The 24,337-nt window shown below is 52.7% G+C and overlaps 1 protein-coding gene across 3 annotated transcripts in view; it reads left to right on the forward strand.

The window, feature by feature from the left end:
- Positions 1-24,064, forward strand: part of STK40 (serine/threonine kinase 40) — a 39,294-nt gene extending 15,230 nt beyond the window's left edge. For 2 of the 3 annotated variants that reach the window (XM_025041405.1, XM_006924237.3), the window contains 10 exons: positions 5,547-5,666; positions 7,392-7,477; positions 7,848-7,991; positions 10,126-10,353; positions 11,414-11,466; positions 16,650-16,765; positions 19,402-19,546; positions 19,668-19,787; positions 20,219-20,303; positions 21,715-24,064. In XM_025041405.1, the coding sequence (XP_024897173.1) occupies positions 5,547-5,666; positions 7,392-7,477; positions 7,848-7,991; positions 10,126-10,353; positions 11,414-11,466; positions 16,650-16,765; positions 19,402-19,546; positions 19,668-19,787; positions 20,219-20,303; positions 21,715-21,933 (1,316 nt within the window). In that variant the 3' untranslated portion in view covers positions 21,934-24,064. Of the gene's footprint in view, positions 1-4,120; positions 4,141-5,546; positions 5,667-7,391; positions 7,478-7,847; positions 7,992-10,125; positions 10,354-11,413; positions 11,467-16,649; positions 16,766-19,401; positions 19,547-19,667; positions 19,788-20,218; positions 20,304-21,714 lie in introns of those variants that run through there. The other variant, XM_025041406.1, reaches the window with a different exon arrangement.
- Positions 24,065-24,337: the final 273 nt, after the last annotated feature.

Genomic DNA, 24,337 nt, shown 5'->3' on the forward strand with positions numbered 1-24,337 from the left:
ACCTATTGTGTGGGCTATCTCACTCTATCCTTAGACCAACCTTGAAAGGTAGTTTTGTGCACTGTTTTGCAGATAACAGAATAAATAAGTTGTCCAAGATTTCATCACTACAGTGATGGCGCTGGGCTTTGAATACAGATTTGGCTCACTCAGTGGTTCCCAGCCAGTGTAGGTTATATAGGTCAAGATGGTGACGGGGCCAGGCATAGGACAGCTGGGGCCCCAGTCCTTTCACCCCCAAGTGTTTCTCTTGTTATGACAGGAAAAATACCAAGACACAGTGCTGTAACCACATTGTTCTGCTGTCTTAGTGTCCTATGGGCAGAGACCCTACCTCCCTCCAGGGATCTGCCAAGGTCTAAACACACAGCCCCTTAACACGTGGCAAATAGGATTGAGGCCAGGGATGGGTGGGAGCTCTGTGCTCACTTCCAGGTGCCAGGTGGGCTAGACAGAGGTGTGGGGCCCTGCCTTCAGTAGACGCTTCTTGAGGTCATATCCAGAAGCCTGCACAGCTCAGGAACTTTTTGTTTGTTTCTTTATTTTGTTTTATTTTGACAGAGCCTTGATGCATGGGCCATGGTGGGGATAGGGGCTGCTGACAGGGACAGCTTGAATATTGATGCCTTCGACTCAGCCTGATCCTGCAGTGTAGACACAGTCCTTTGGCTCCTAGCAGGACCACAAAGAGAAGCTGCTGGCAAATCGTGGCTACAGCTGCTGTTGTCACACACAGCAAGTGCTGCACTGGACCAAAGTCTGCGGTTTGCTCCTTGCAGGGACTGCCTTCACTGATTTGGTTTGCAATGTCGCTCATCTCTCCAGGAACCCAGAGCAAGAAGCCTAGGATGAGGTTGAATGCAGAACTTTCTGCACATGTGGGCAGGCCCTGCAGCTGCCCCTCATATTTGTTGGGGGTAGAGGGTTCCCTCTGGCTCTGTGCGCGTGTAAGTGTCCACTGTCCGGGGCCATGTGTCTGCGCACCTGTTTGGAGGCCTGCGGGAATGTTTCTGGTGTGAACGAAGGGCCCCTCCTTGCCTTGGCCAGGCTCCAGCTGCTTTGTAATTGGGCAGAGCTGAGGAAAAACTGAGCTGGGAAGGCCTCACTACCATCTCTCTTTGCAGCCCACCTTCTTTTGGGGTTGGTGGTATGACCACCATTTTGAACTGTGCCCTGCTATAGGGTACTCTGTCACACTACACCCAGAAACTCAGAATCATGGGCTTTAGACCCTTATGTGTCACTAATGGCCTAGCCTTCATTGCTTTCTGGAAGAGCTGGGCTCACATGGCCCAGCAGCTTTAGGGTAATATGACCTTAACCCCAAATTGACAGGGTAGGACAGGCCCTCCTCCTCTGGGCATGCCATGTGGCTGTCACGGAGCTGAGGCCCTCTCATGCTAAGGCCCACAACTTGTTCCCTAGGCTGGGCCACACACATGGAACCCCCTGCTTTCAGGATTGAGGAGTGCAGCCTGTAGGAGGCGGGGCTGCCAGGCTGGGTTCTCTTTCAGTGCCTCCCTCCTGGCCTCTACCCCTCACCCCATTGTTGTCTTTCTGAGCTTCTTGTTGAGTCCAGGTTCTAAGGGAACCAGTGCTGACTTGGGGGAATAGCACACGGAATAGTTGACAGATTTAAACCTCCAGAGACGTCTAAGCCAGGATTGCTGAGTTCCTGGGGAGCTGAGCAGTGGGCCTAGGAAACCCCAGCAAATGGCTGTCCCTTAGTCTTGCTGGGCCAGAGCTCTTTAGCCCAGTCTGAGGATCAGTGTCCCTGAGGGGCCTGGCCCCAAGCCCTTCTGAGACCAGGATAGGCAGAGCTTCTACATCACAGATCTCACTGTGAAACCAGGATCTCGCAAAGTGGCCTCCCCCATGGGAGCATCTGTGGACCATTTGCAGGTGTGTCTCTGGAGGGGATGCCTCAGGAGGATTTGAAAGTAGGGCACATCCTCCCTGTGCATCAGCAGAGGAGCAGGGAACAGGGAACAGGCCTCCCTGAGGGGCTTTGCTTACCTCACTAGTGAGCCTGCAGCAACTTCCGCTTTCCCAGGCCTGCCTCCTCATGCTGCTTCCTTTGCTTCCCCCAGCTCTGGGCAGCATGAAGGGATATTCAGGAAGGGAAGCAGTCTTGCTACCACTCCCCCTGCCAGTACCATCTTTTCCCTCTCCCTGCCCGTCTGCTCCCATCCTTCTGTCTGCCTACATTTTGGAGCAGTTCCCGTGCCATTTGCTTAAGTTGAATCTTGAGTGGGGTGGGTGGGGTCAGGCTGAGCCCACTCATTGTCTGTGCTGCAGCTGCTCCCAGCAAACTGTTGTCTAGACCGTGCCTGTGCGTAGGCGCTTAGGCAGCATCTACACAGATATGAAGAGGCCTCCTCAGTGCTCTCCAGGGAACCGGGGAAAGAGAGGAGGTTTAGTGCCCCAGGGAAGAAGGAGAACAGCACCAGAATGGCATGAAACCAGCTTATCTACCAAGGCAGGGGCAGCTCCAGCACAAGGCTGCTGACCTGGTAAGAACCGTCAGCAACTGGAGGGAAGGCATCTAGCCATTCATGCTGGGCCAGGCACTGAGGGTACAGTGTGGTGTGTTTTGTTTTGTTTTGTGGAATTTTTAGTCTAGTAGTAGGGGAAAGACATTAAGCGTATATAAATACACAAATACATAATTGCAAAATATGGAAAGTGCTCTGAATGAAAATGACAGGACACCGAGTGAGACTAACTGGGACTCACTGGTAGGGAGATTATCAAGTAAGGCTTCTCTGAGGAAATGATATTTAAGTTGAGAAAGATGCCTACAAGTTCGCCAGGCAGAGTGTGGGAACACTGTTTCAGATATATTACTGCCCAGATTTTTAATATTTTTCTAGAAGCAGTTTCATTTCTCCCTGCTTTTGTATGAATGACTCTGAATCAGCTTTTAGCATGAGCTTCTTTGGTAAAAGTCACAGCTGAGCCTAACCATGGCTTCCGCTCCTTCTGGGGATTACCAGGGCCTGCTGAGTTACATGGTTCTAGTTACTCTTAGAATGAAATCATGGGTTTGCTCCACAGTGGCACAGCTCCGAAAACAAATTAAGGCTTGATGGGTGGCCTGGACTAGAAGTACCATCGAGCCATCTCCTGCTTTCCAGTCCACTGCATGGAATCAGTCCCCTAGGGTTTAGAATAAGGGCCAGAATGGCAGCATGGGAAGATTTAACCTAACTAGTGTCCCTGTTCTCACAGTAGGGGCAACCTTCCAAGAGTGACAGCAAAAACAAACTAAAGGAAAGGAGAACTATTTGACTACATAAACATTTAGTCTTTTTTTTTAATTTAAAAAAGTTAAAAGATTAAGAAAAACTACATCCTATGTTAGTTATAGCCTTAATATATAAAGAGTTTCGAAAAATCAAGACTAATACACAAACAAAGCAGTAAAAAATGGAAAAAGAATATGAACTGGAAATTCATTTAAAAAATAATACATACAACCAGTAAGCATGTGAAACAAGTTCAACATCATGAATAATTAAGGAGTTATGAATTTAAACAATGATATACTTTTTATTGCCCATCAAATTGGCAGTCTTTAAAAATAAGAATATAGTCCTGAGACTTACTCGCCCACACCACTAATGGATATAAATTGGCACAGCCTCCCTGGGAGCAGCCTGGCAGTGTGTGTCAAACATCTTTTAAAATGTGCATCCCATTTGACCCTGCAGTTGCACTTCTTGGAATTTATCCTGAGGGAGAAATACAAGTTTGCCAAGCTGTATGTGCATAACTGTTAGTAAAAATACAAAAAAAAATGGAGAGAATCTAAATGTCCATGAATAGGGGTGTGATCCAATAAATTGTGATATATTTTTTCCAAGGAGATTGTAGCTATTTCAAATGATGCTACGGAAGAATATTGTCATTCAGGGTTGTTAACAGTGGTGTTTTGTTGTTGTTGTTGTTGTTTTTAATGGATTTATTGAACTGTAGCTCACATTCACTCTCATAATGTATTTTAGGTGGGAGAAAAAGAAGCTTACAAAATGATATCACAGAGTCGTTCAAATTTTTGTAATGCAGACTGTAAGCACACACACATACAAACATACACACAGGAAATTCTGCTTGAATGTTAACAGTGATTACATCCGGGTACGTTTTTTCCTTATTTTTTCATGTCTGTGTTTTCTAATGTTTCTGCAGGGAATGCCAGTTACTTTTGTATGAAGAAAAAAAATTACAGAAGTTTGGGGCTCAATGATCCCAAGCCCTTTGTGAAAGGGTAAAGGTTATACTCCTGATGTGGCCGTCAGGCCCCCTGGATCGGGCCCTCGCCCCTTCTCTGGGTCAGCGCTCTCCATTGCCTGTTTCACACTGTGTACTCTAGCGACACAAACTGCTTGGAGTTACTTGTTTGTGTGTCATTTCTTACCTCTGTACGTTCGCTCATCTAGGTCGCTACTCCTGGAATGACTTGGCCTCTTGCGGCCCACTCTAGTATCACCACCTCAGGGAACCGCCCCCTGATCCCCCACCCACACCGGGCCAGGGGCCTTTTTTGGGATTGGGCAGCCAGCCTTCCTCAGGCATCTGTGTGACCCTCTTCCTTCTCTGTGTAGAACTCATCTGTGTCCATTTGTTTCCCCATTCCACCTCAGGGACACTGCATTCCCAAGGTGTTAACTATAGAGAGCTGGAAGGAGTGACTCTCTTCTTAAATCCATGTCTGGAGGTTGATGTCTTCTGAAGTCTGGCTCGCGTGTCCACCTTTTATTTTTACCGTGGAGGAGATAGGGATTACTAGGCAGATCAAAGTGCTCACAACCTCCATTGGTATCCTTTAACTGTCTCCTAAATGCATAATATATATTTTTCTTAAAGTAATTAAAGAAAATTTTGAAAATAGGAGAAAAGGGAAAGAAAGCAAAACCCCACTTGACAACTTTGGAGTATTCTTCCGACTGAGAGGACCTAAGAGTCAGGAGAGTTGGAGAGAGGAGATCCTCAAGGCAGTCATCCACATACTTCATGGGCAGAGGAATCCCTGGGCCTCATGTTCATCATGCCATTTCTGGCACAGAGATCAAGTCACTGGGGATGGAGTGGGACACAGAAATTAGCACCTCCGGCCACTTGGCTATTGGTATTTTTGGGGAAATCCTCACTTTAGGAAGTCACAGAGAGGGCTGGCTCTCCTCTCCGTCTCTGCGGTGGCCTCTCAGGGGCCCCAGTTTAATCTGCAGAAAGCCCAGTGTCATCCTCTCTGCATTTAACTGGCCCCTTTGAGGCAAGCTGGCTGCCCACCTCTGTAGCCAATACATGCTGTCTTAAAGTACACCCACCTTGAGCCCCTAATTAATCTCAAGTAAAGGAGCCATGGTTCTTTGTCACTGGGAACCTTCAGTGCTCCTCTGGGAGCGAGAGGAGGTGGCAGCAGCAGTGGGAACAGCAGCAACAGCTGTCTGACGCATCCTCAAGTCAGAGACTTGGAGTCTGGGTTAACGTAAGGAAACTCGCTGACTTGCTCAGTGAGAAGAGCTCTTTTCTGTCTTGTCTAGAGCTGAGAATGAAGCGGAGAGCATCAGACAGAGGAGCTGGAGAAACGTCGGCCAGGGCAAAGGCTCTAGGAAGTGGGATTTCCGGAAATAATGCTAAGAGAGCTGGACCATTCATCCTGGGTAAGCTTCTAACTGTTGGGTGAGTAGGGGTGCTGGGGGCAGAGGCAGGGTGCACTGGTGTGCACAGTCTAAACAGCAGAAAAGCAGAATAAAGCATCACACCTACCACAGTGTGGAGTCCTGACCAACCCTCGGCCTGGCCCAGCTTCACCGCTTTAACTGGATTCTGTGTATGCCAGTAGAAGATCTGTAGCCTGAGGTTGCTCCGTCCCAAGAACTGTCATTTTTGCTGTAGCTGCACCAGCCTTAGATCATTCTCAGCTGAAAGCTAGACTGTGTCTTCCCTCAGGGCATCCTATATGTACTCCCCAGGATGCCACCCTCGAGAATCACACAAGCTGTGTTAGAAGCCAAGGGCCGTCATCCAGGACACTTCTTGGGCCATTCTTGGAGGGCACTATTAATTTCACAATGTGTTTGTAGAGCCCCCAAACTTCTTGTAAAATTGTCACAGAAATTTTGTAGAATCGGGTGATCCCAGTGGTCTAGAGGAGCAGCAGGGCCTTTCTGCATGATGTTAGAAGCCCAACAAGTCCAGATTGCTTATGCTTAGGGTTGTAGATAGGGTGGGCTCTGAGGACCCCAACTTTCCTAGCAGCCAGAGACCAGGTGTGAGTTTTGCTGGGAGACAGCATCTTGGGCTTATAGGCACAGGATAGTCCCAGCTCCAGTCATTCAGCAAGTAGTCAATGGTGCCTATTCCGTGCCAGGCCTGTGCTGCAGGGATGCAGCAGTGAATGAGACAGACAAGTTCTTGCCCTCATGGAACTTAACATTCTAGTTGCAAAAAGAAGAGAGTAAACACACAAGATCACCGCTGGGGGTGGTAAGTGCTTTGAAGTCAGTAAACAAGATTCTGTGAGAGTAAGAAGGGCCTACAGATAGTGAAGACAAGGAAGATTCTGTATGAGGAAGCAACCTTTGAGCTGACAACCAAGGGTAAGAAGGAGCTAGCAGGGGAAAAACATTCTAGACAGAAGGAACAGCAAGTGCAAAAGCCCAGAGGCAGGAAAGGGCTGAATGTCTTAGGAATTAAGAAGCTAGTGTAGCTGGAGTATGGCGAGAGAGATGGAGAAACAATCAGTTAGAGAGATGGACAGGAACCAAATCATGTAAGACCTTACAGGCCAAAGCGGGGTTTGACTGCATATTATGAGCAGTTGGGCACTGTTAAAGATTTTTTAGCAGTGCATTTACATGGTAACATTATCTGATTTATGCTCTGAAAGCTCAGGCAGGACGCTGAGGGCGTTGTCACAGGACAATGAGCAGTATACAGCTCTAGAAATATAGAAGTTCCCAAAAGCTGGTACTTGGACCAGGGCCAGGTGGCTGTATCAGACTACCGGGGAACCTGCTCCAGCTGTACTTTCCTGGATTCTCACCCTGGAGTTGCTCACTCAGAGGGGCCAGATTGCAGCCAGGAGCTCTTTTTTTAACATGCTCCTCAGAGATTCCAGCCTGCTCCCACTGTTGAAAATCCCTGTTTTTGAGAAATATGCCTGTAAAAGCCAGGTGTACATCATGCAGATGCACACATACCCTCCATTTTTGGAGAGGAGACTGTGAGAACTCTCCACCCAGAGACTCTGAGGGGAGAGTTCAGTGGACGTGAACTGTGGTGCCCACCTACAGAAACGAACTAGCCAAAAGACCACATGGTGAACATGGTGCCGTGACAGACAAGGCTGCTGAACAGTAAGCTAGCTGCTCTCTGTGCCATAGGTCCCCGTCTGGGTAACTCACCGGTGCCAAGCATCGTGCAGTGTTTGGCGAGGAAAGATGGCACAGATGACTTCTATCAGCTGAAGGTAAGTGAGGCACCAGGGGCGGGGGTGGCTGGGCACCCAGGGCCATCCTGCCAACCCAGCTCCTCCCCCTCTCCACTTTCACACCTACACCACTTGTGAGCAAGAGTGGCACCATTTCTTCCTGAGAGGCAATCAAGTTCACACAGCCTCACTCTGCACAACTCCCGATTTAAAGAGCTTTATCTGTGCATAAATTACATAGCTGTCACATTAAGAAAAACGGTTTCACTTCGTATGTGCATGTGTGAGTGTGTGTGCAAGTGTTGCATGGTAGAATGTGAACCCCATGCTTTTCCTGTTCGGTTCCTTCTACTTTGTAAAGTAAGGATTTGGGGGGTTATTTTTTTTTTATGTGTGTGCCGTCCTAAAGATCCTTACCCTTGAGGAGAGGGGGGACCAAGGAATAGAAAGCCAAGAGGAAAGGCAAGGCAAGATGCTGTTACACACCGAGTACTCTCTGCTTTCCCTCCTCCACACGCAGGATGGCGTGGTTCACCACCATGGGCTCTTCCAGGTGAGTGGCTGCCCGTCCCCTCTTCCCCCTGTCCCTCCACCTTGGGCTGGCTACTTGCTGGGTCCACATCTGTACTTTGAGCAGCTCACCCATGCGACCCCCTGGCATCCCTGCCTGCTGGGTGCATCAGGACTTCCTGGACCGGGTAGGCTGGAGGCCATGCTGGGCCGGGCCAGCTGCTGCAGTGCTCCTGCTGTGAAGATCACAGCCTGGTGGGAAGGCACACAGCTCACATCTTACAGCCTTTCTTTGAAGGGCCACTTTTCCGAGAAAAGAGGAAAGCAGAAAGTCATTTAAAGACACACAGACTCTTACTACTGCGTTTTCAGGAATTGGCCAGGCCAAGGTAGAAGGGAGGGCAGTGAGGGAGAATGGGCACTTGGGGCCACCTCAGTTGTTTTGATACCAACAGTCCTGCCTTCTACGGGCATTTCAGTTTGTTCAGCAGTTGTCCCTGAGCCCCTGTGCTCCAATGTTCCAGGTCCCTTAGGAAAGGTACTAATTAGCAGTTCATATCCTGAAAAGAGCCCTCCTTGGGGCAGAACTGAAATTGTGTCTCCAGAAGTGAAGAAGGAGGTTCAGAGTGCCCAGGACCCCAGCTGAGCCTCTGCAGTGCCCTCAGCCAGATGTGCTGGCCAGGGTTCCCCCTTGCTCGGATGGACCTGGTACTCGAAAGGTAGCATGGTGTCAGGGAGCCAGCAGCCCTGGATTCAGATTGTGTGACCTCAGGCAGGTCACTTCAGGTCCCTGAACCTGAGATTCTTCACCTGTAAAATGATGCCCACCTCAAAAAGAGGGCGGGACGGTGAATGAGAGTGTAGAAAGCACCGAGCTGCACCGGGGCACTCTCATCACCGTTGTTATGTCAGGCAATAAAACTCTTTGTCAGCTTGATTCCTGAAATAAATAAAAATGCCTCCCACCCTCACACATACACCCCACCATGGTCTTTATTCTGAGATGTGCAGTGAGAGGCAGCTAACTCACAGTATCATTAGGCAACTCTGAAAATCAGTGTTTCCCTTAAACACGAAGTCAAGCTGAGGCTGGTTGTGATTTCTTGGTACTTCACTCCTGATAGCTTCCAGAACGTGGCCTTGGCTTATGTGATTTTGAGTAGGAGAACCTGGGTTATTAGAATTTCTAGAGTCATCTGTGTGCCAGACACTGTGCTGGGCCTCTGGGAAGAAAAAATAAAAGGTGCAAGCCTGCTCTCAGGAGAAATGTGGATATGCAGTCCCCAGGAGTTCCCCAGACGCGACCAGAGGTGACCACGACCATCAGCCTACTGGGGATGACATTGAGAGGCATCCTCAGACTGGATGAAAGTCCCCATGTTGTACCTGTTTTTTGTTTTACTTTAAATACCTTTTCAGCAAGGAAGTGGGTCCGGAGCTCGCACCCGCCATGTTGGTAGCAGTGCCTACCCACTGAGCCCTGGCAGGGGCAGGAGTGGCATCATTCCGGGCTGTCTTATTCTCTCAATAACCTGTGAAGTAGGGGTTGCTAGCTCCCTTTTGTAGATGAGGAACCAGACACTTGAAGAGGTTAGGTGACCTGCCCCCAGGTCCCAAAGCTAGGACAAGGTAGAGCCAGGGGCTAAACCCAGCGGTCAGGGATCAGAGCCATACTCTTAATTACTGTCACATGGCTGCCCAGGAATCCAGCTTCCATGCGAAGCAGTTGTCTTGGACACAGAACACTTCACCATCTTGCACGTTGGAAGGAAGTGTAGAATGGTCATTGCTGGAATCCCTGGGGTTCCTTGGAGGGGAGGATGCCCAGGGCCCTGGCTTTATTGCCTGGACACTGGGCTCATGGGGCCCTTTGGCTTTAAATGCCCATCCCTGATCCGAACCCTTTGCATTAGGATCAAAGTATAAAGCCTGTACCCGAGCAACTTCAACCTCGGCCCCTGGCTGGGCCTGGCACTGGCACATGGGAAGCCGGGCATTGCCAAGTGGCCCTACGGTCCATGCTACCCAGGCCTCAGGCCTTCACTGCCCACATGCATGCAGGCTTGTTCCAGGATCTCTCATCACCTTGCGTGTCCAGCTCCAGAGGGGAGTCCCAAAGGCCTGGCCCCAGCCCTGCTGGGCCCACAGCAAGCCCCATTTCCCCGCTTGCCTCCCAGGACCGCACCTGTGAAATCGTTGAGGACACAGAGTCCAGCCGAATGGTTAAGAAGATGAAGAAGCGTATCTGCCTTGTCCTCGACTGCCTCTGTGCACACGACTTCAGCGACAAGACCGCTGATCTGATCAACCTGCAGCACTACGTCATCAAGGAGAAGAGGCTCAGTGAGCGCGAGACCGTGGTCATCTTCTACGACGTGGTGCGTGTGGTGGAAGCCCTGCACCAGGTGAGGCTCTGCAGCACCGCAGCCCCTCCTCCTCCGGCTCCAGAGCTTCCTGGGCCTCAGTGACAGAGCGGCCTGTGGGCCCCATGTGCCACAGAAAGCCACTCCTCCTGCTGCTGCTCAGCGGAAGCAGCTCTGTCCTGCTCCCATCCAGGTGTGCTTTGCAGCTAGAAGTATCCAGAAGGAAAGTGGCTGGATGACATGTGCACCTGATGAGGCACAGTGCTGCAGACCTCAGCACGATCCTGGGGACGGTGTTCCCAGACGGGCAGCTGAGCAGGACCCAGTGCAGTGATTCCCTTTCAGTTGAGAGGCTAAAAATGAGGCTCCCAGCTTGAGCTACAACTGTGAGATATCCACTGAGGGGTGGCCACAGCCTGTCTCTGAGCTTTCTGTAGGGTTGGGGGAATCAGGTACTCCGAGTCCAGGTTAGGAGCACCTCTTCGAAGCATACAGCATCTGTGGGCCAAGCCTGCTGTACTTAGTCACCAGTCATGAGAGTTCATCTCTGACCCCAGATCCAGACAGATGCTTAGTTTCTTTGTTTTTTGTTTTTCAAATGGGATCTTTGGGGTTTTTTTTAAATTAATTAATTTTTTTATGGTGACATTGGTTTAAAAAATCCAATAAGTTTCAGCTGTACACTTTTAACAGTAAGGCATATATATATTTACATTATGCGTTCACCTCCCATAGGTAGATTTCTTTCTGTCACCACATATTTGACCCCCTTTACCCTGTCTACCTCCCTGAAATGAGATGTTTGATAGAAGTGGAGAAAGGACTGATTTTCCCCCGTTGGCTGCTGCTCTGAGGCGAGAAAGAGCTGGGAAACTGCCCTGAGTGAGACAGAGATTGCCTGCACTCAATTATCACCCCCTCCGTACACTGATGAGCCCTTAGAATGGTCCTGGCCTGTCTATGGCTTACAAATGAAGGCAGGAGCCTGAGGAGACATGTCACAGAGCTTTTTCCTGCCTTCCCAAACACCTGGAGAGCCACATCTTACAGGCTGGGACCAACCCCGGCCCTTAGTACAAACCATGTGCCTGTTGTCTTCCAGAAAAACATTGTGCACAGGGACCTGAAGCTTGGGAACATGGTGCTCAATAAGAGGTAAGATCCGCTTTTCATCTTGGAGTTGGAACAGGTCACATGCTGCGACTACCCTACCCCCATGGGGGTTCTGACTCAAAACAGCCCACTTCTCCCAAGAATCCCAGTGGGCGAGGACGTGATATCTGCTTCTGTCTAATGCCACATAGGAACATGGTGCTTGCTAGGAAGGAGTTTCAAAGGCCACAGACAGAGAGTTCTGGGATGGATTTCAGAAGTCCTTCCGAGTCCATTAATTGGTCATGCCTACTAGGTACTCAGTAAATGACTATAAACAATGGACAGATGGATAAAGGAATGACATGAGCAAAATGAGGCTGTATCATAGGCCAGGTTCCTGGAAACAGACTCGGATGTGCGTGCAGGAGGTGTACTGGGGATTGCTCTTGGGAAGGAGGGGGCTGGATTGGGCAGATGGAGAAGGTGAACTGTGGTGCTGCCCTGATAGGGTCACAGCCTAGAAAGCTCGAGAGTTAGATACCCCTTCAAGTGTCCCACATCAAGGCAAGGGGGCATATTGCCCTGTATCTTCACTGCTGCCAGCCACTGAATGTGGGCTGTGCCTGGGGTGGGGCGTATCCTTAAGCAAGGCCTAGGTGACTTTCCAGAGAAGGACACAGCTATAAGTAGTCAGAAACCAATACTCCCAGCAGCAGAGAGAGAATGCCTCAATCTTGAATGAGATCTGGGCAACTCACCCCAGCACCCCAGGGAAGCAGTGGCAGAGGGAGATCATGAGAGGCCCCAGTCTCAAGCTGTCACCCCACTCAGGGAGAGGGTTTGGGCCCTTTCCAAGTGATCTAGGGCAGCGGTAGAGGGACATCAACCATGCAAGGGCCAAGGACTGATGGGAGGAGGGCTCACTCTGTACGCCACGATCCAAGAAACACAGTGCTAGGAAAGGCACGTCCCCTACACCCCCTCTCCCTGAGCCTCTCTCACGCTCTCATCCCTCTCACCTCCAGGTGTTGAAGTGGGCGGGAGGGCTTACAAATGGCAGGCAGCATAAATCTCAGCAGAAGTACTGTGGTGGGGGGTGATTTGTTCCATAATGTGGTCACCCACCCAAGGGGGGCCACTGTCCCTATGAAGTGGCCAAAGCCACAGCAGTCACAGGAAAAGAAGCTGCAGGGAGATGGGCCTCTGGGGAGGGGCGTGGGGGCACCAACCAGACCCTGCAGTGCCAGCCTGAGAGGCCATGGGAGGATGCTGCTGCACCTCAGTGGCTCAGCCTGTCTCCCGGAGCTCACCGTGGGCTGCAGCACCAACCAGAAAGCAGATATCACTGTATTGAGAACCAGTGTGCAGAGGGCTGTGAGCCAATGAAGCGGGGCAGCGATTCAGCCGTCTGAGTCAATTTGTGAAGGATGAGTAAAGATTTGTCAGCCTGAGAAGTGAAGTGATGAAAACCTGACCCTGTTGTGCTCGGCCAGGAGGAGGGAAGAAAATAGAAATACTTGAACCCTTGACTAGCTGAATGAGAGAGTCAGGGAAGCCAGAGGAGCAGGACTTGGGGGTCAGACATGGCTCCCAGCCCAGCACTGCCTCTTAATTACCCCTTGCGACTTGAGAGAGTGTTTGTTGGGTTATTTATCCATTGACTAATTCATTCATGTGCTGTGGAGCTGCTATGGTACCCAGCATTTCCCTGAGCTTGCATTTCTTCATCTGTAAGCGTAGAGGTGATTATACCTTCCTGCCAAGATTGACCCAAGACGTGAAACTGCCTCACAGGGTTCAGCCCTCGTCAGCGCACCCCCATGCTAGACCAGCCAGGGCCTGTACACACGCTTCCCTCGGGAAATGAGGCCCGCTGTGTATTGAGTGGCTGATGAGGATGCCGGTGGTGAGGGCCCAGGGCGCATCAGCCCCAGCTCTGAATTGCATGAGGAGGGCAGGTAGCAGAGAACAGGGACCATCCCAGCCCTGAGGGCAAGTGGTCTCAGTGTCCCTGACCTTCTGTGGGATGTTGGGCTGGTCATCATCCCCCTCTGGACTTCAGGCTTATTGTTCACAAAGAAAGGGCACATTTTTTGAGCACTTGAGGCCATGTGGCTGCAGAGTCCCCATCCTCTGCAGCTGTCCCCAGAGCAGTTCATTGGCTCTAAAGAGCACCTCGAGGGTTGTTATGGGAATGCACAATCGGTGCTCCTGCCCGAGACCACGCCAGTGCTCCAGGCCTCTGTCTCTGTGGTGGGTTCACTTCTCACTTCTCCAGGCCCCCTAGGTTCTGGGAAGGTACTCAGGAGGTCACACTTCTCCTAAGTAACACCAGCGTCGTTGCAGCAGCTCTCCTGTGTGTGCGTGCACGTGTGTGTGTTTTCCTCGGATTACAGAGCGCCAGTACTTCATTCAGACCCTACATCTTGGCTGCACTCGTTTAATCCAATCCCTTTTTTGTGTTGGGGCAGACAGAGGTTCTGGCCACCCCTCACTTGAGTCATGGATGTTCCAGAAGGGGGCAGGGTGGTGTGGTAGAGAGAGACCCACGCTGAGCGCCCAGGGCTTGCTCTTCATGTGTCTGTTGGGCAAACCTCTCCTCTCAGGGCCTCACTTTCATCCTTTCCTAGTCGAGAGGCCACCTGGAGGAGCTCCTGCCCGTCAGGCCAGGCCCTAACTCCAGCTGGAGAGGCAGGCGGACAAGCTGGAGGCCTTTGTCTAGTCCTCACAGCAGAACAGAGCACTCCCAGGGGAGGATACGGGGAGAAGTGTTTGCGAGGCAGCTGCAATGACAAGCTCATCCTGCTTTGGATAAAAGGCAAGGGTTGAAATCTGAAATCCCCTTTTGGGGTTATGTGAGGTTTGCTGTGGGTTCTTCTTCCTCCTTTCTTTTTGGGTAGGCAAGTTGCACACCAAGTTCCTAGAAAAGGAGAAAAACACTGTGGTAGCCCAAAGGGCCATAGCTAAAGAGTGACTCACTCAGAGCAGATCCTGCTGACACAGAGCTCCCTCCCTTCATCCCTGGCTGCCCTCACCCCCTCCTGCCAGGACAAGCCTGGGGGGTCTGGACTCCCAGAGAATCTGTGTGCTACCCGGCCAACTTGGGCGGTGGTGGCTGGGCAGGGGAGTGTCGCCAAGCTTCAGGAGGTCTTGGAGCTGACCGTGTGGTTTCCTGTGGGAGAGACTCCAGGATCCTTAGCAGGCAGAGCAGTGCAGGCCAAGTGGGCCTGCTGCCAGCCCTGCAGATTCTCAGCGATTTTCTTTCAGCCCCCACTGCCCTGCCCCCTATACAGAGAGCTGTCAAGTCCTGCCACGGAGTGGAGTGAAAGGCTCAGCCATATTTGCACGTGCACTCCAGGGCCTGTGGTCACAATGTGGCACTTCTCTTTGGCTGTCTCAGAGATGATGTCTTTCCCAATGTCTCCTGTTGATAGCCTCTGCCAGGTGTGCCTGCTGTCTGAGGATGACATCCTAATCCAAGCTCACAGTTAGTAATCAGTGACTATTCACCAGGCCCCGGGCTCAGAGCTTTCCCTGGGATTAAATTCTTATCTTGTCGAATCCCAACACAGTCCTAGGAGTTAGGTGCTAATACTTTCCCTGTTTTACAGATGAAGAAATTGAGGTTTAGCAACAAATTAAATAACATGCCCAAGACCACACTGCCCGTCAATGGCAGAGGCAGGATTGGAACCCAGGAATCTGACTCCCAAGCCCACCAGACTCTCCCCAATGTCTTGTTGCCAGCTGCAGCGGCCATCTGAGCAAGGGGAGGAAATGCAGTGCTTCTGCTCTGGGGCGACCTTGCGGATCAGAGGCCTAAGTAGTCCCTCATTCAGGACGATGACATGGGCGGTTCAGAGCTGGAGCAGTTCGCTTCTTGATGTGCCCATGATCCTTGGCCAAGACCCCTGGCCTGCACTCTCAGGCTCTAGCTGCCCTGAGGCCACTGGTCAGATTTCTGTGGCATCTTGCAGGGCAGCCTGTATGGAGAGGAGAGTTGACATTTCCATTTGGAATGCAGAGGACAGACTGGCCTTTGTTTTGCACCAAGCCCTGTGCCAGCAGAATTCCCCAAGATAGCTGAAGGGCTCTGGGAGCCTCTTGGACGCAGCTCCTGGGGAATTCCACCTCAGCCCCACACACCCTGCACCTCTGAGCTGACCCTCCTCTCCACCCTTGAGAGGCAGCTCAAAGCCCCTCGTGTAGCTTCGTTTCCTGTCATCCTCCTTGGCTTCTCTGCCAACAGGCTAACATGGGAGCTGGGCAGTGGCCCCTGCTCATCCATTGGCAGAGAGGTTCCCTTCCTCACTGGCCATCTCCTACAGGGCCGAGAAGCCTTTCCTGCTCTCCCCACCCCACATCCCCAGGTGTGGTGTAAGGAGTCCTTTCAGGGCCACTTCCTTTTGCCGCCATTGTGAGCCTCCTAAAAAGGGTCAGAGCTCAAGCTGCTCTCCAGCACAACTCTCACATGGTGGGGATCTGGTTTTCTAAGTCAGGGCAGAGTATGAAGTACAAGACAAGGGTGAGTCAGCTTTGATGGAAAGGAAAGGAAAGCCAGGGGCTGGGCACTATCCAGGGACACAGTGGGCACCCGGCTGGTGTCAGTCCAAAGGGCAGGCTCTGGAGTCAGACAGACCCAGGTTTGGATCCTGCTCCACCACTCACTAGCTGTGTGACCCTGGGCAAGTCCTAGCACTACTTCTCTATGGCTTAGTTGCATCATCTGTGAAATGGGGCATGAGAAAGTCTCCCTCTTAATCTGTTGTGAGGAGTGAATGAAAATAGTCCACGTCAGACACTGAGGCCAGGGCCCGCCCCTACTAAGTGCTCAGCACACATTGGTTTTTAGCACTGTCAGTGATGATGATTGATAATGACAGTGGTGATGACCAGAAGAATCAGGCTCCAAAGCTCTGCTGGGTGTCCTTTTCTCATGTGTAAATGAGGGCCTTGAAGTCACCCAGGGTGGCAGGTTTAGGGGAGCTCCCCTAAAACCTCACCTGGTCGGCATGACTCAGAGCCCTACGAGACAGCTCAGCAGGTGGCAATCAAGGGTGACTAACTGGCCAGTGTCAGCACCCCAGGCACTCCCCACACTGCCATGGGGAAGGCAGTGAGGACAAAGGAAGCAGAAAGGACGTGGGCATGTTCCTTTGCTCTCTAGACAAGGGATGAGGGCAGCAGGGGTGCCTGTGGGGACAGGCACCAAGGTGTATTCACTCTCTGCCTCCCACTCCCAGGACACATAGGATAACCATCACCAACTTCTGCCTCGGGAAGCATCTCGTGAGCGAGGGGGACCTGCTGAAGGACCAGAGGGGGAGCCCTGCCTACATCAGTCCAGACGTGCTCAGCGGTAGGTGCGGTGTGCAAGGCAGCGGTCCGGGCCGTCTCACAGCCAGGCCCTGCGGCCTCTCCTTCATTCAGCAAACCCTATCTTTCGGCCATGCCACCCTGAACGTGACCGATCTCATCTGATCTCGTAAGCAAACCCTATCTGTGGGCCTCAGTGGCGGCCCAAACCAGTACTGTCCCTCTGGGTACAAAGTTGAGGTCTTATGAAGGATGAAGACAGTAATCATCACACCAGTGCATGTTTAATTACTCTCTCAGATCAGTGTTTGGAAAGAAAGATTTCTGTGAGTGTGAATATGGGGCACTTGAAGGACTTTCCCAAGGAAGCGACATCTGAGCTGAGATCGTAAGGATGAGTAGGAATCCACTGGGGGTGTGACTAGTCGGAGGCATCACAGCATATTTAAGGAACCAACTAAAAGCCCTTGTGGCTGCTGCTCAGAAAGTGAGCTTGGTTCTAGGCCAGAGGGGTGGGCAGGGGCCAGACCACACAAGGCCTGTTGGAGGTCTGATTAAGAAATTATCACCCTTTACTTCAAGTTCAAAAGAAAGCCATCGAACAGATCTTCACTGAGTGTGTGCCACAATGCGATTTGCATTTCAAATATATCACTCCCTTTGTTCTTTAGTTCATTCATTCTGCTGGTAGTGGTCCCCACCCTTTCTGGCACCAGGGACCGGTGCTCCTGTGAGAATCTAATGCCTGATGATCTGAGGTGGAGCTGAGGCGGTGATGCTAGCGCTGGGAGCGGCTGCAGATACAGATGAAGCTTCACTCCCTCTCCCGCCGCTCACCTCTTGCTGTGTGGCCCAGTTCCTAACAGGCCATAGACCAGAACTGGTCCGCGGCCCAGGGGTTGGGGACCCCTGCTGCTGGTATTTACCTACCGAGAGCCAACCAGATACAAAGTTCTGTTCTAGACACTTTGGATACAGCAGTAACAGGCAGACAAACATCCCTACCCTCTTAGATGGTGGGCTCACTTTCCAGTGGGGCTGAGTCAGGTAATACACAAAATAAATAAGTATGTAGTTATTAACTACCGATCATATTTCCAAGTACCAGGCACTGTACTGATCAGTGGCCCCATAGACTCTGTGTTGGTTGCTCCACTTGGTGGAGCAGGGCCCCCCAAGCTGCTCTTTGGCATTGGGGGTTGGAAAGGCCAGGGGCCATGAAGCCTTGGGGAAGGCTGGGCAGAGGCTCATCTCCATATAACTGCCTGCTGCACCAGCTAGGGCTGAAGCTTACTCCCCACAGCAGCCCTGTGAGGGCGGCATCTCATCATCCCCACTTTAGAGATGAAGAAACAGGCGTGGTGAAGGTCCGTGGTACTCTGAAGGCGCAGGCTAAGGCCTGAAACAGCATCCCCGTGCACATTGTACACTCCTGCCCCCTTAAGCTGCTTGACCTTCAGTGGATCTGGTGAGCCCTTCAGAACCAGCATCCCCCACCCCGGCATTATTAGCCACCTAAGAGGCTTTGAAACCCAGAGGAGGGATCATAGTTGTCTGAGAGCTGCCAGGTACGCAGCAGTGTCTCACCACACCACAGAGAGCCAAGTTGTGTTCAGGGATCCGTGTACAGGGATCCAGCTGCCCTGGAGCCCGCGGTGTACACACAGGACACTGTGCTAGGTATTGGGTGGGTAGAGGCTTTCGAAGGGCTGGCATTGTGCTCCTATTTTACGTTTGGAGCGGGTCAGGCAGCGGCTGGCATGTGGGAGGAGCTATAACGCTGATGAGTGGATAGATGGATTGCCCTGAACATGGGAAGAGCAGGGCTTTTACAGTCAGCTGTGTGACCCTAGACAAGTTACATCCTGGGCTTCATGTCACTCTTTGGGAAAAAAGAAAATATCTAATTAATTCAAAGAGTTGTGGTAGAGGTTTAATGAGATGAATGTTTCTTCCAGTGCTATCACAAAGTGGGTACTCAGTTAAATGTTCACTCCCTTCTGTTTCACAGATAAGGGAACTAGCACAGAGCGTTTACTTAACTGGATAGTCATTCATTTAGCAAATGTGAGAGTCCATGCTAGGCACCAGGCTCATGTGTGAGCAAAGCAGAGAGGTGCTTGCATCTGAGAACGTACCTTCCAGTGAGGGGGATGGGGAGTAAACAGACAGACAAAGAAGGGGATCTTCAGATTGTGCTAAGTGCTGTGAGGGAAGAGTGACAGAGGGCAGTCTGACGTGGCCAGAGCCGGTTAGCTCTTTGTTCCACACGCACGCTGCTCTGTGAGCCGCTCTGCTGCGTGCTGGGGCCATAGCGCAGGCCCAGTGCCCAGGAGCTCACAGTCTGGCAGAGCAGGGCTGGTGCTCTGAGGAGGAGGTAGGAGGCACACCCATAGGTGAATGGGTTGCACAAGGCCAAGTGTGATCCTTTCTCCTCGGGTCATGCCAAGTGGGGCATCGTCCTGCAGAGGAGGGATGAGCATGAGCAGAAGCTCCAGGGACTGAGCTGGTGTGGCTTGCTCTAGGAGGAAGCGGGGCAGGGTGACCAGAAATGAGGTAGCAAAGCGGAGGGGCCCCATGTGTAGAATTTCAGTCAGGTGGCTGCTGAGCTGAGGGAGTCCCAGAGCCATTCTCTTTCCCAGCCCTGTGCTGAGTGTGCGTGTGTCTGTGTGCCCACAGGCCGGCCGTACCGGGGAAAGCCGAGTGACATGTGGGCCCTGGGTGTGGTGCTCTTCACCATGCTCTACGGCCAGTTCCCCTTCTACGACAGCATCCCACAGGAGCTCTTCCGCAAGATCAAGGCTGCTGAGTACACCATCCCTGAGTGAGTGCTGCCTTCCTGGGGAGGGGCAGAAACAGCGCAGAGAGGCTTGGAGTCCTGGGTCCGCGAGACCCAGCACCAGCCCACCCCTCCTGAGCCCTCACCCTCTTCTTCTCCGAATCAGGGATGGGCGGGTTTCTGAGAACACTGTGTGTCTCATCCGGAAACTGCTGGTCCTTGACCCCCAGCAGCGCCTGGCCGCCACTGATGTCCTGGAGGCACTCAGTGCCATCATCGCGTCATGGTAAGCGAGCGGTGCCCGGCCAGCGCGGGGCTGGGTTCTGCCCTCCCACCCAGAGAAGCGGCCTGAAGTTGGGCCTGTTTCTCTCCCAGGCAGAGTCAGGTTTCCAGATTTCCCCGTGGGCCAGAGTAAGAGGGTGCCAGCTGCGCTCAGGGTCGAGCACCTCCCATCTTCCAGTTGATGCCAACAATGATGGGCATTATCTCACTGAGTTCTTATCGTAGCCTGTGAGGTAGAACTTGACTCCCATTATTGGTTGAGGAAACTGAGGCTCAGAGAAGCAGAGTCGATCATGTCAGGAAGGGGCTGAACTGGGACCCAGCCCAGGTCTGTTGGCTCCAGCCAAGTCTTAGAGCAGTGAAGACCTGGCCCTTCTGGGAAGCAGGGGCTGGGGGCTGCCTGGAGCCAACCTGACGTGTCTGCCCCCCCTGCAGGCAGTCCCTGTCATCTCTGAGCGGGCCTTTGCAAGTGGTCCCTGACATCGATGACCAAATGAGCAACTCAGACAGCTCCCAGGAGGTGAGTTGGGAAGGGCAGACAGGCCGTTACCCAGGTCCTCAGGGACCAGACTCAGAGGAGGGCAGGTGGGACAGGGGTAGGGATGGCAGCTCCCGGCAGGCTGCAGGGCCTTTTCCGCTTTGTCCCCAGTCCTTGGAGTAGAAAAGGGAGACCTAAGTCCTCGCCCTGAGCTGCCTGGGGCCTGCCTTGTGTCTGGCTTAGTTGGTGGTTCTGTGGCCTGAGAGAGGGCTGTGGGGCAGCTGAGGTGGAGACCCCACAGCAGGGAGGTCCCACAGCACCCAGCCGGGCCCTCCCTTAGCTTCCTCTCACTACCCGAGTGCTCTGCCACGTGTCAGACTTTTAAACAGTCACATTTCTCTGCCCCTCTGACTCACAGGGTTCCCTCTCAACCTTCCTGCTTTTCATTTTTCAGATGATTCATTTTCTCCCAGTTTTCTCTTCCCCTCTTCTCTGCACTGGAGAAAGTGCTGGGCCCAGGGTGGGGGCAGACACCTGGGCACTAGGGAGCAGCTAGTGGTGATCTTAGGGTGCCCCCTGGAGGGCAGAGCTTGGCCAAGCCCTTGGAAGGGACACCGTAAGGACCCTTACTCTCTGGCCCACCCTGGAGTAACACAGCAGAGCCTCCTGGCCCTTGAGAAGAGACAGTTCTAAGCCCTACCCCCACCCCACCAGCTCCCACCCCTCGCATGACTGTTCAGCAGCTAAAAATTATCATCACTAGTACACAAGGAATGCCCACCCCAGCACATCTCATTCAATCCTGTGTGGCCTGTGTTCTTATCCTCATTCATAAGAGGAAACTAAGGTTCAGAGAGATAAAAATCATTTCCCCAAGTCACACAGGTTGGGACTATTAGAGCTGAGCCTTGAACCCAAGTCTGAGTTCATGGCTCTGCTTTCCCCCTCTGCTGATGAGCACAGGGACCTGAGTTTGTTAACTGTGTGCCTGGGCCACTCCAGGAGGCTCAGCGTGGGGCAAAATAAAGAAGCAGGGTCACCCTGGTGCTGAGCACCCAGCCCCAGACCTCTCTTTTAACACTTGACCTGCACTGGCCTGCCAGGCTCTCGAGAACGGCAAGGGGAGATTACTGTGTCACTCCACAGGCGAGGAAGCTAAGGGTTCTTAGATAATGTGACCTCTCCCAAAGGCAGTGAGTTAGGAAGCGGGGATCTGGCTCAGATCAAGGTCTGTGCTTCTGCTGAAGCGATACCCAGGGCGGCCAGCAAAGCGAGGTCCAGGTTGGCTGGAGGGCTTCAGGGGCCCACGCTCTCTGCCACCTAGCTACATTGGGGCCAAGAGTGTGGTGCCTGGGAAGTAGGGGGCTTCTCGAGCCAGGCCATCTGACGCTAACTCCCTTGCTTTTCTCTCTCCATCTCTGTCTTTCTCTTTCTGTCCTTCTCCGCCTCACAGGCAAAGGTGACAGAGGAGTGTTCCCAGTATGAGTTTGAGAACTACATGCGGCAGCAGCTGCTGCTGGCCGAGGAGAAGAGCTCCATACACGAGGCCCGGAGCTGGGTACCCAAGCGGCAGTTTGGCAGCGCGCCACTGGTGCGCCGGCTGGGCCACGACGCACAGCCCATGAACCCCTTGGACGCAGCCATCCTGGCACAGCGCTGCCTACGGAAATAGCAGCCTCAGGCAGGGGCGCCAGCACCACCCGCCACCTCTTCCTGGCCCCCAGCCAACGCCCGGCTGTGGGGCCAGGCCCTGGAGTGCTGAACTCTCTCCCAGGCTGCCACAGGGACAGGCAGGGACAGCCCAGGTCACACGTGGGGTCAGCAGAGGTACCACAAAGCTACCTTTTGGAATGATTGCTTGATTGTTTGGTTTTTTAATCTGAGAAGCCTAGATAACTAATCTGCTTTTAATCATGACGTTTTAATCTACCTCTGTCTCTTTAACCATGCTGTCTCTGGACTGAGTGAGAGGGAGGAAGAGGGAGCCCGCCCAGCCGCCCTGCTCCCCACAGTCCAAATAAGCTGAAAGTGCAGCTCGCTGCTGGCTCCCAAAACGAATGCCCACTCCCCACTGTTCTCCCAGGCCCCCTCCCACTGTCAGTTTTCCTCTTTCCCCTTCGAACCCCAGGCCCCTCAGTCCAAGCTTTGGAAAACCTTCACCTCATCTTAAGCGGAATTCAAATATATTTATTTTTATACTGAAACCAACTTCTCTCCCATCTCTAGGTGGCTCGCTCTTGGCCACTCCCTGCCCCCAGCCAGCCTGGCTGGACAGCAGTGAGTCCACAGCCCACAAATGGGCCCTCTCCTCGCTCCCAGTCTCAGAAGCCCCTTCTTGCCGGTCCCTCTCCACCTCCAGCCCACCAGTCCCCCTTAGTTCTGGTGATGGGGGGGCCTTTCTCCACTTGGTTCTCTTTCTCCCATCTCAGTAGCTCCTCTGAGGTGCTGTACACTTGCATTAACCCTGGTTTCCTTCTCCACCCCTCACCGCGGTACTGAGATGTGAATGGGGTGCCTGGTGGTTGGGCTGCGGAGGGGTGAACTGGGCTGGCCATGAACAGGTGGGCCTTGGCTACACGCCCTCTCGCTCCCCACATCCCAGTCTGTATTCAGAGAGTGATGGAGGTATCTCCCCGCCTGCCCTTGCCTCATAATAGATACGGTGTCTCTTCCCAGCAGGCGCTGGCCGGGTCCTTTGTGGGGGCTGCAAGGCTCGTGGGGAGAATCGTAGTAGGGACTGGGGGGCCCCGTCTGGCTTGAGAACAGCCCTGCTGCCCTTTTTGAGCCGAGATTTTGAAGTGGATGCCCGTCTTGCCAGAAATGCTGTTCTCACCAGAATGCCCTTCCCGTCTACTGATCCTCACTGGACTTTGGCCCTGCCCAGTTCCAAGCAAAGACCTTCCCCTGGCCTCCCCCTGGCCTCCCCACCAGACCCCTAAGAGAGGCTGATTGTTACCTTCCAGGCAGCCCCGGGCCCTCAGGCCCTTCCTGCCTGTCCTTACTCCCCAGTGGGAAGGTGACCGCAGTCTGTATGACCCTGTTTCCCAGTGTGAACTGCTCCCCTCCCCAAAAGCTGACTCACTGTGAGAGACTTGGGCAAGTTCCCAAACCTCCTTGTGCCTCAGTTTCCCCATCTGGAAAAAATGGGGCCACCTCTTGCCAGCAGTAGCAGGGCTGCCCACACCCCTTCCTCCCTGTGCCCCCATCTCAGCACTTGGGCACCCCGTGCCTCTGCCTCAGTGGGTCTGAGGGAGCCTGCCTGAGCCCAGCACTTACTCCCCTGAGCACCAAGCTCTGCCTCTTGTCAGCTGTCTGGCCACTGAGAGCCAGGTCTCGTGCTGTGGGGTTGGGGATGCCCTCTTTTCTATATTTATTTCAAAAAGAAGTCTCCTAAGGGAGTAGAAATGCAGTCCAGCCCAGGGCTCCCAGCCCCTGTGACTGTCCTCCTGTGAGGGGCTCCACTGTGCCCCTTGCCCAGCAGTCTGCCCAGACCCTCCAGGCCTGCTTGCCACGTGTGGTCTTTCTTCTCCTTTTCAAAGCAATATCCTCCAGGTTTGCAAAGCCCTATCAGACAGTGGTCCCTTCCCAAGGTCAACCCATGTGTCTGATTACATTTCTAACAAAGCAAATGAGAGGAGGTTGGGTCTGCCCTCACTGGGTGTCACACGCTGAGAGAAGTCCAATTGTAAAGAAACAAAACAAAACAGAAAAAGTCACAAAAAAGTTTGTATAAAGACATATTTTTGTACTACATGGGGACTCTTCCTGCATGTCAGCAATAAAACTTCCTGATCTGGAGCCACTGTGGCCTGTGCCGTCTGCCATTCTTGCCCTCCTCACCTGTGTCTCCATCTCTTCCACCAGATTGGTCTCCTTCCTATCCCAGCCAGGGAGGGCAGGATTCCTGCAGCTCTTGGCTCTACTACCAGGTGCAACGGATAAGTGCCCCCTACCCAGGCAGGCAGCCAGCCAGCTGCATGCCATCACCTGCCATCACCGGCTTGACTGGAGGAGGGGACCAGAACTACCCAGCCTCTCGCTAAGTGTTCAAGGGGAACTCCCTGCTCGGCTTGGCT

The sequence above is a fragment of the Pteropus alecto genome, unplaced genomic scaffold (genome assembly GCF_000325575.1).
Source record: "Pteropus alecto unplaced genomic scaffold, ASM32557v1 scaffold39, whole genome shotgun sequence".
NCBI lineage: Eukaryota > Metazoa > Chordata > Mammalia > Chiroptera > Pteropodidae > Pteropus > Pteropus alecto.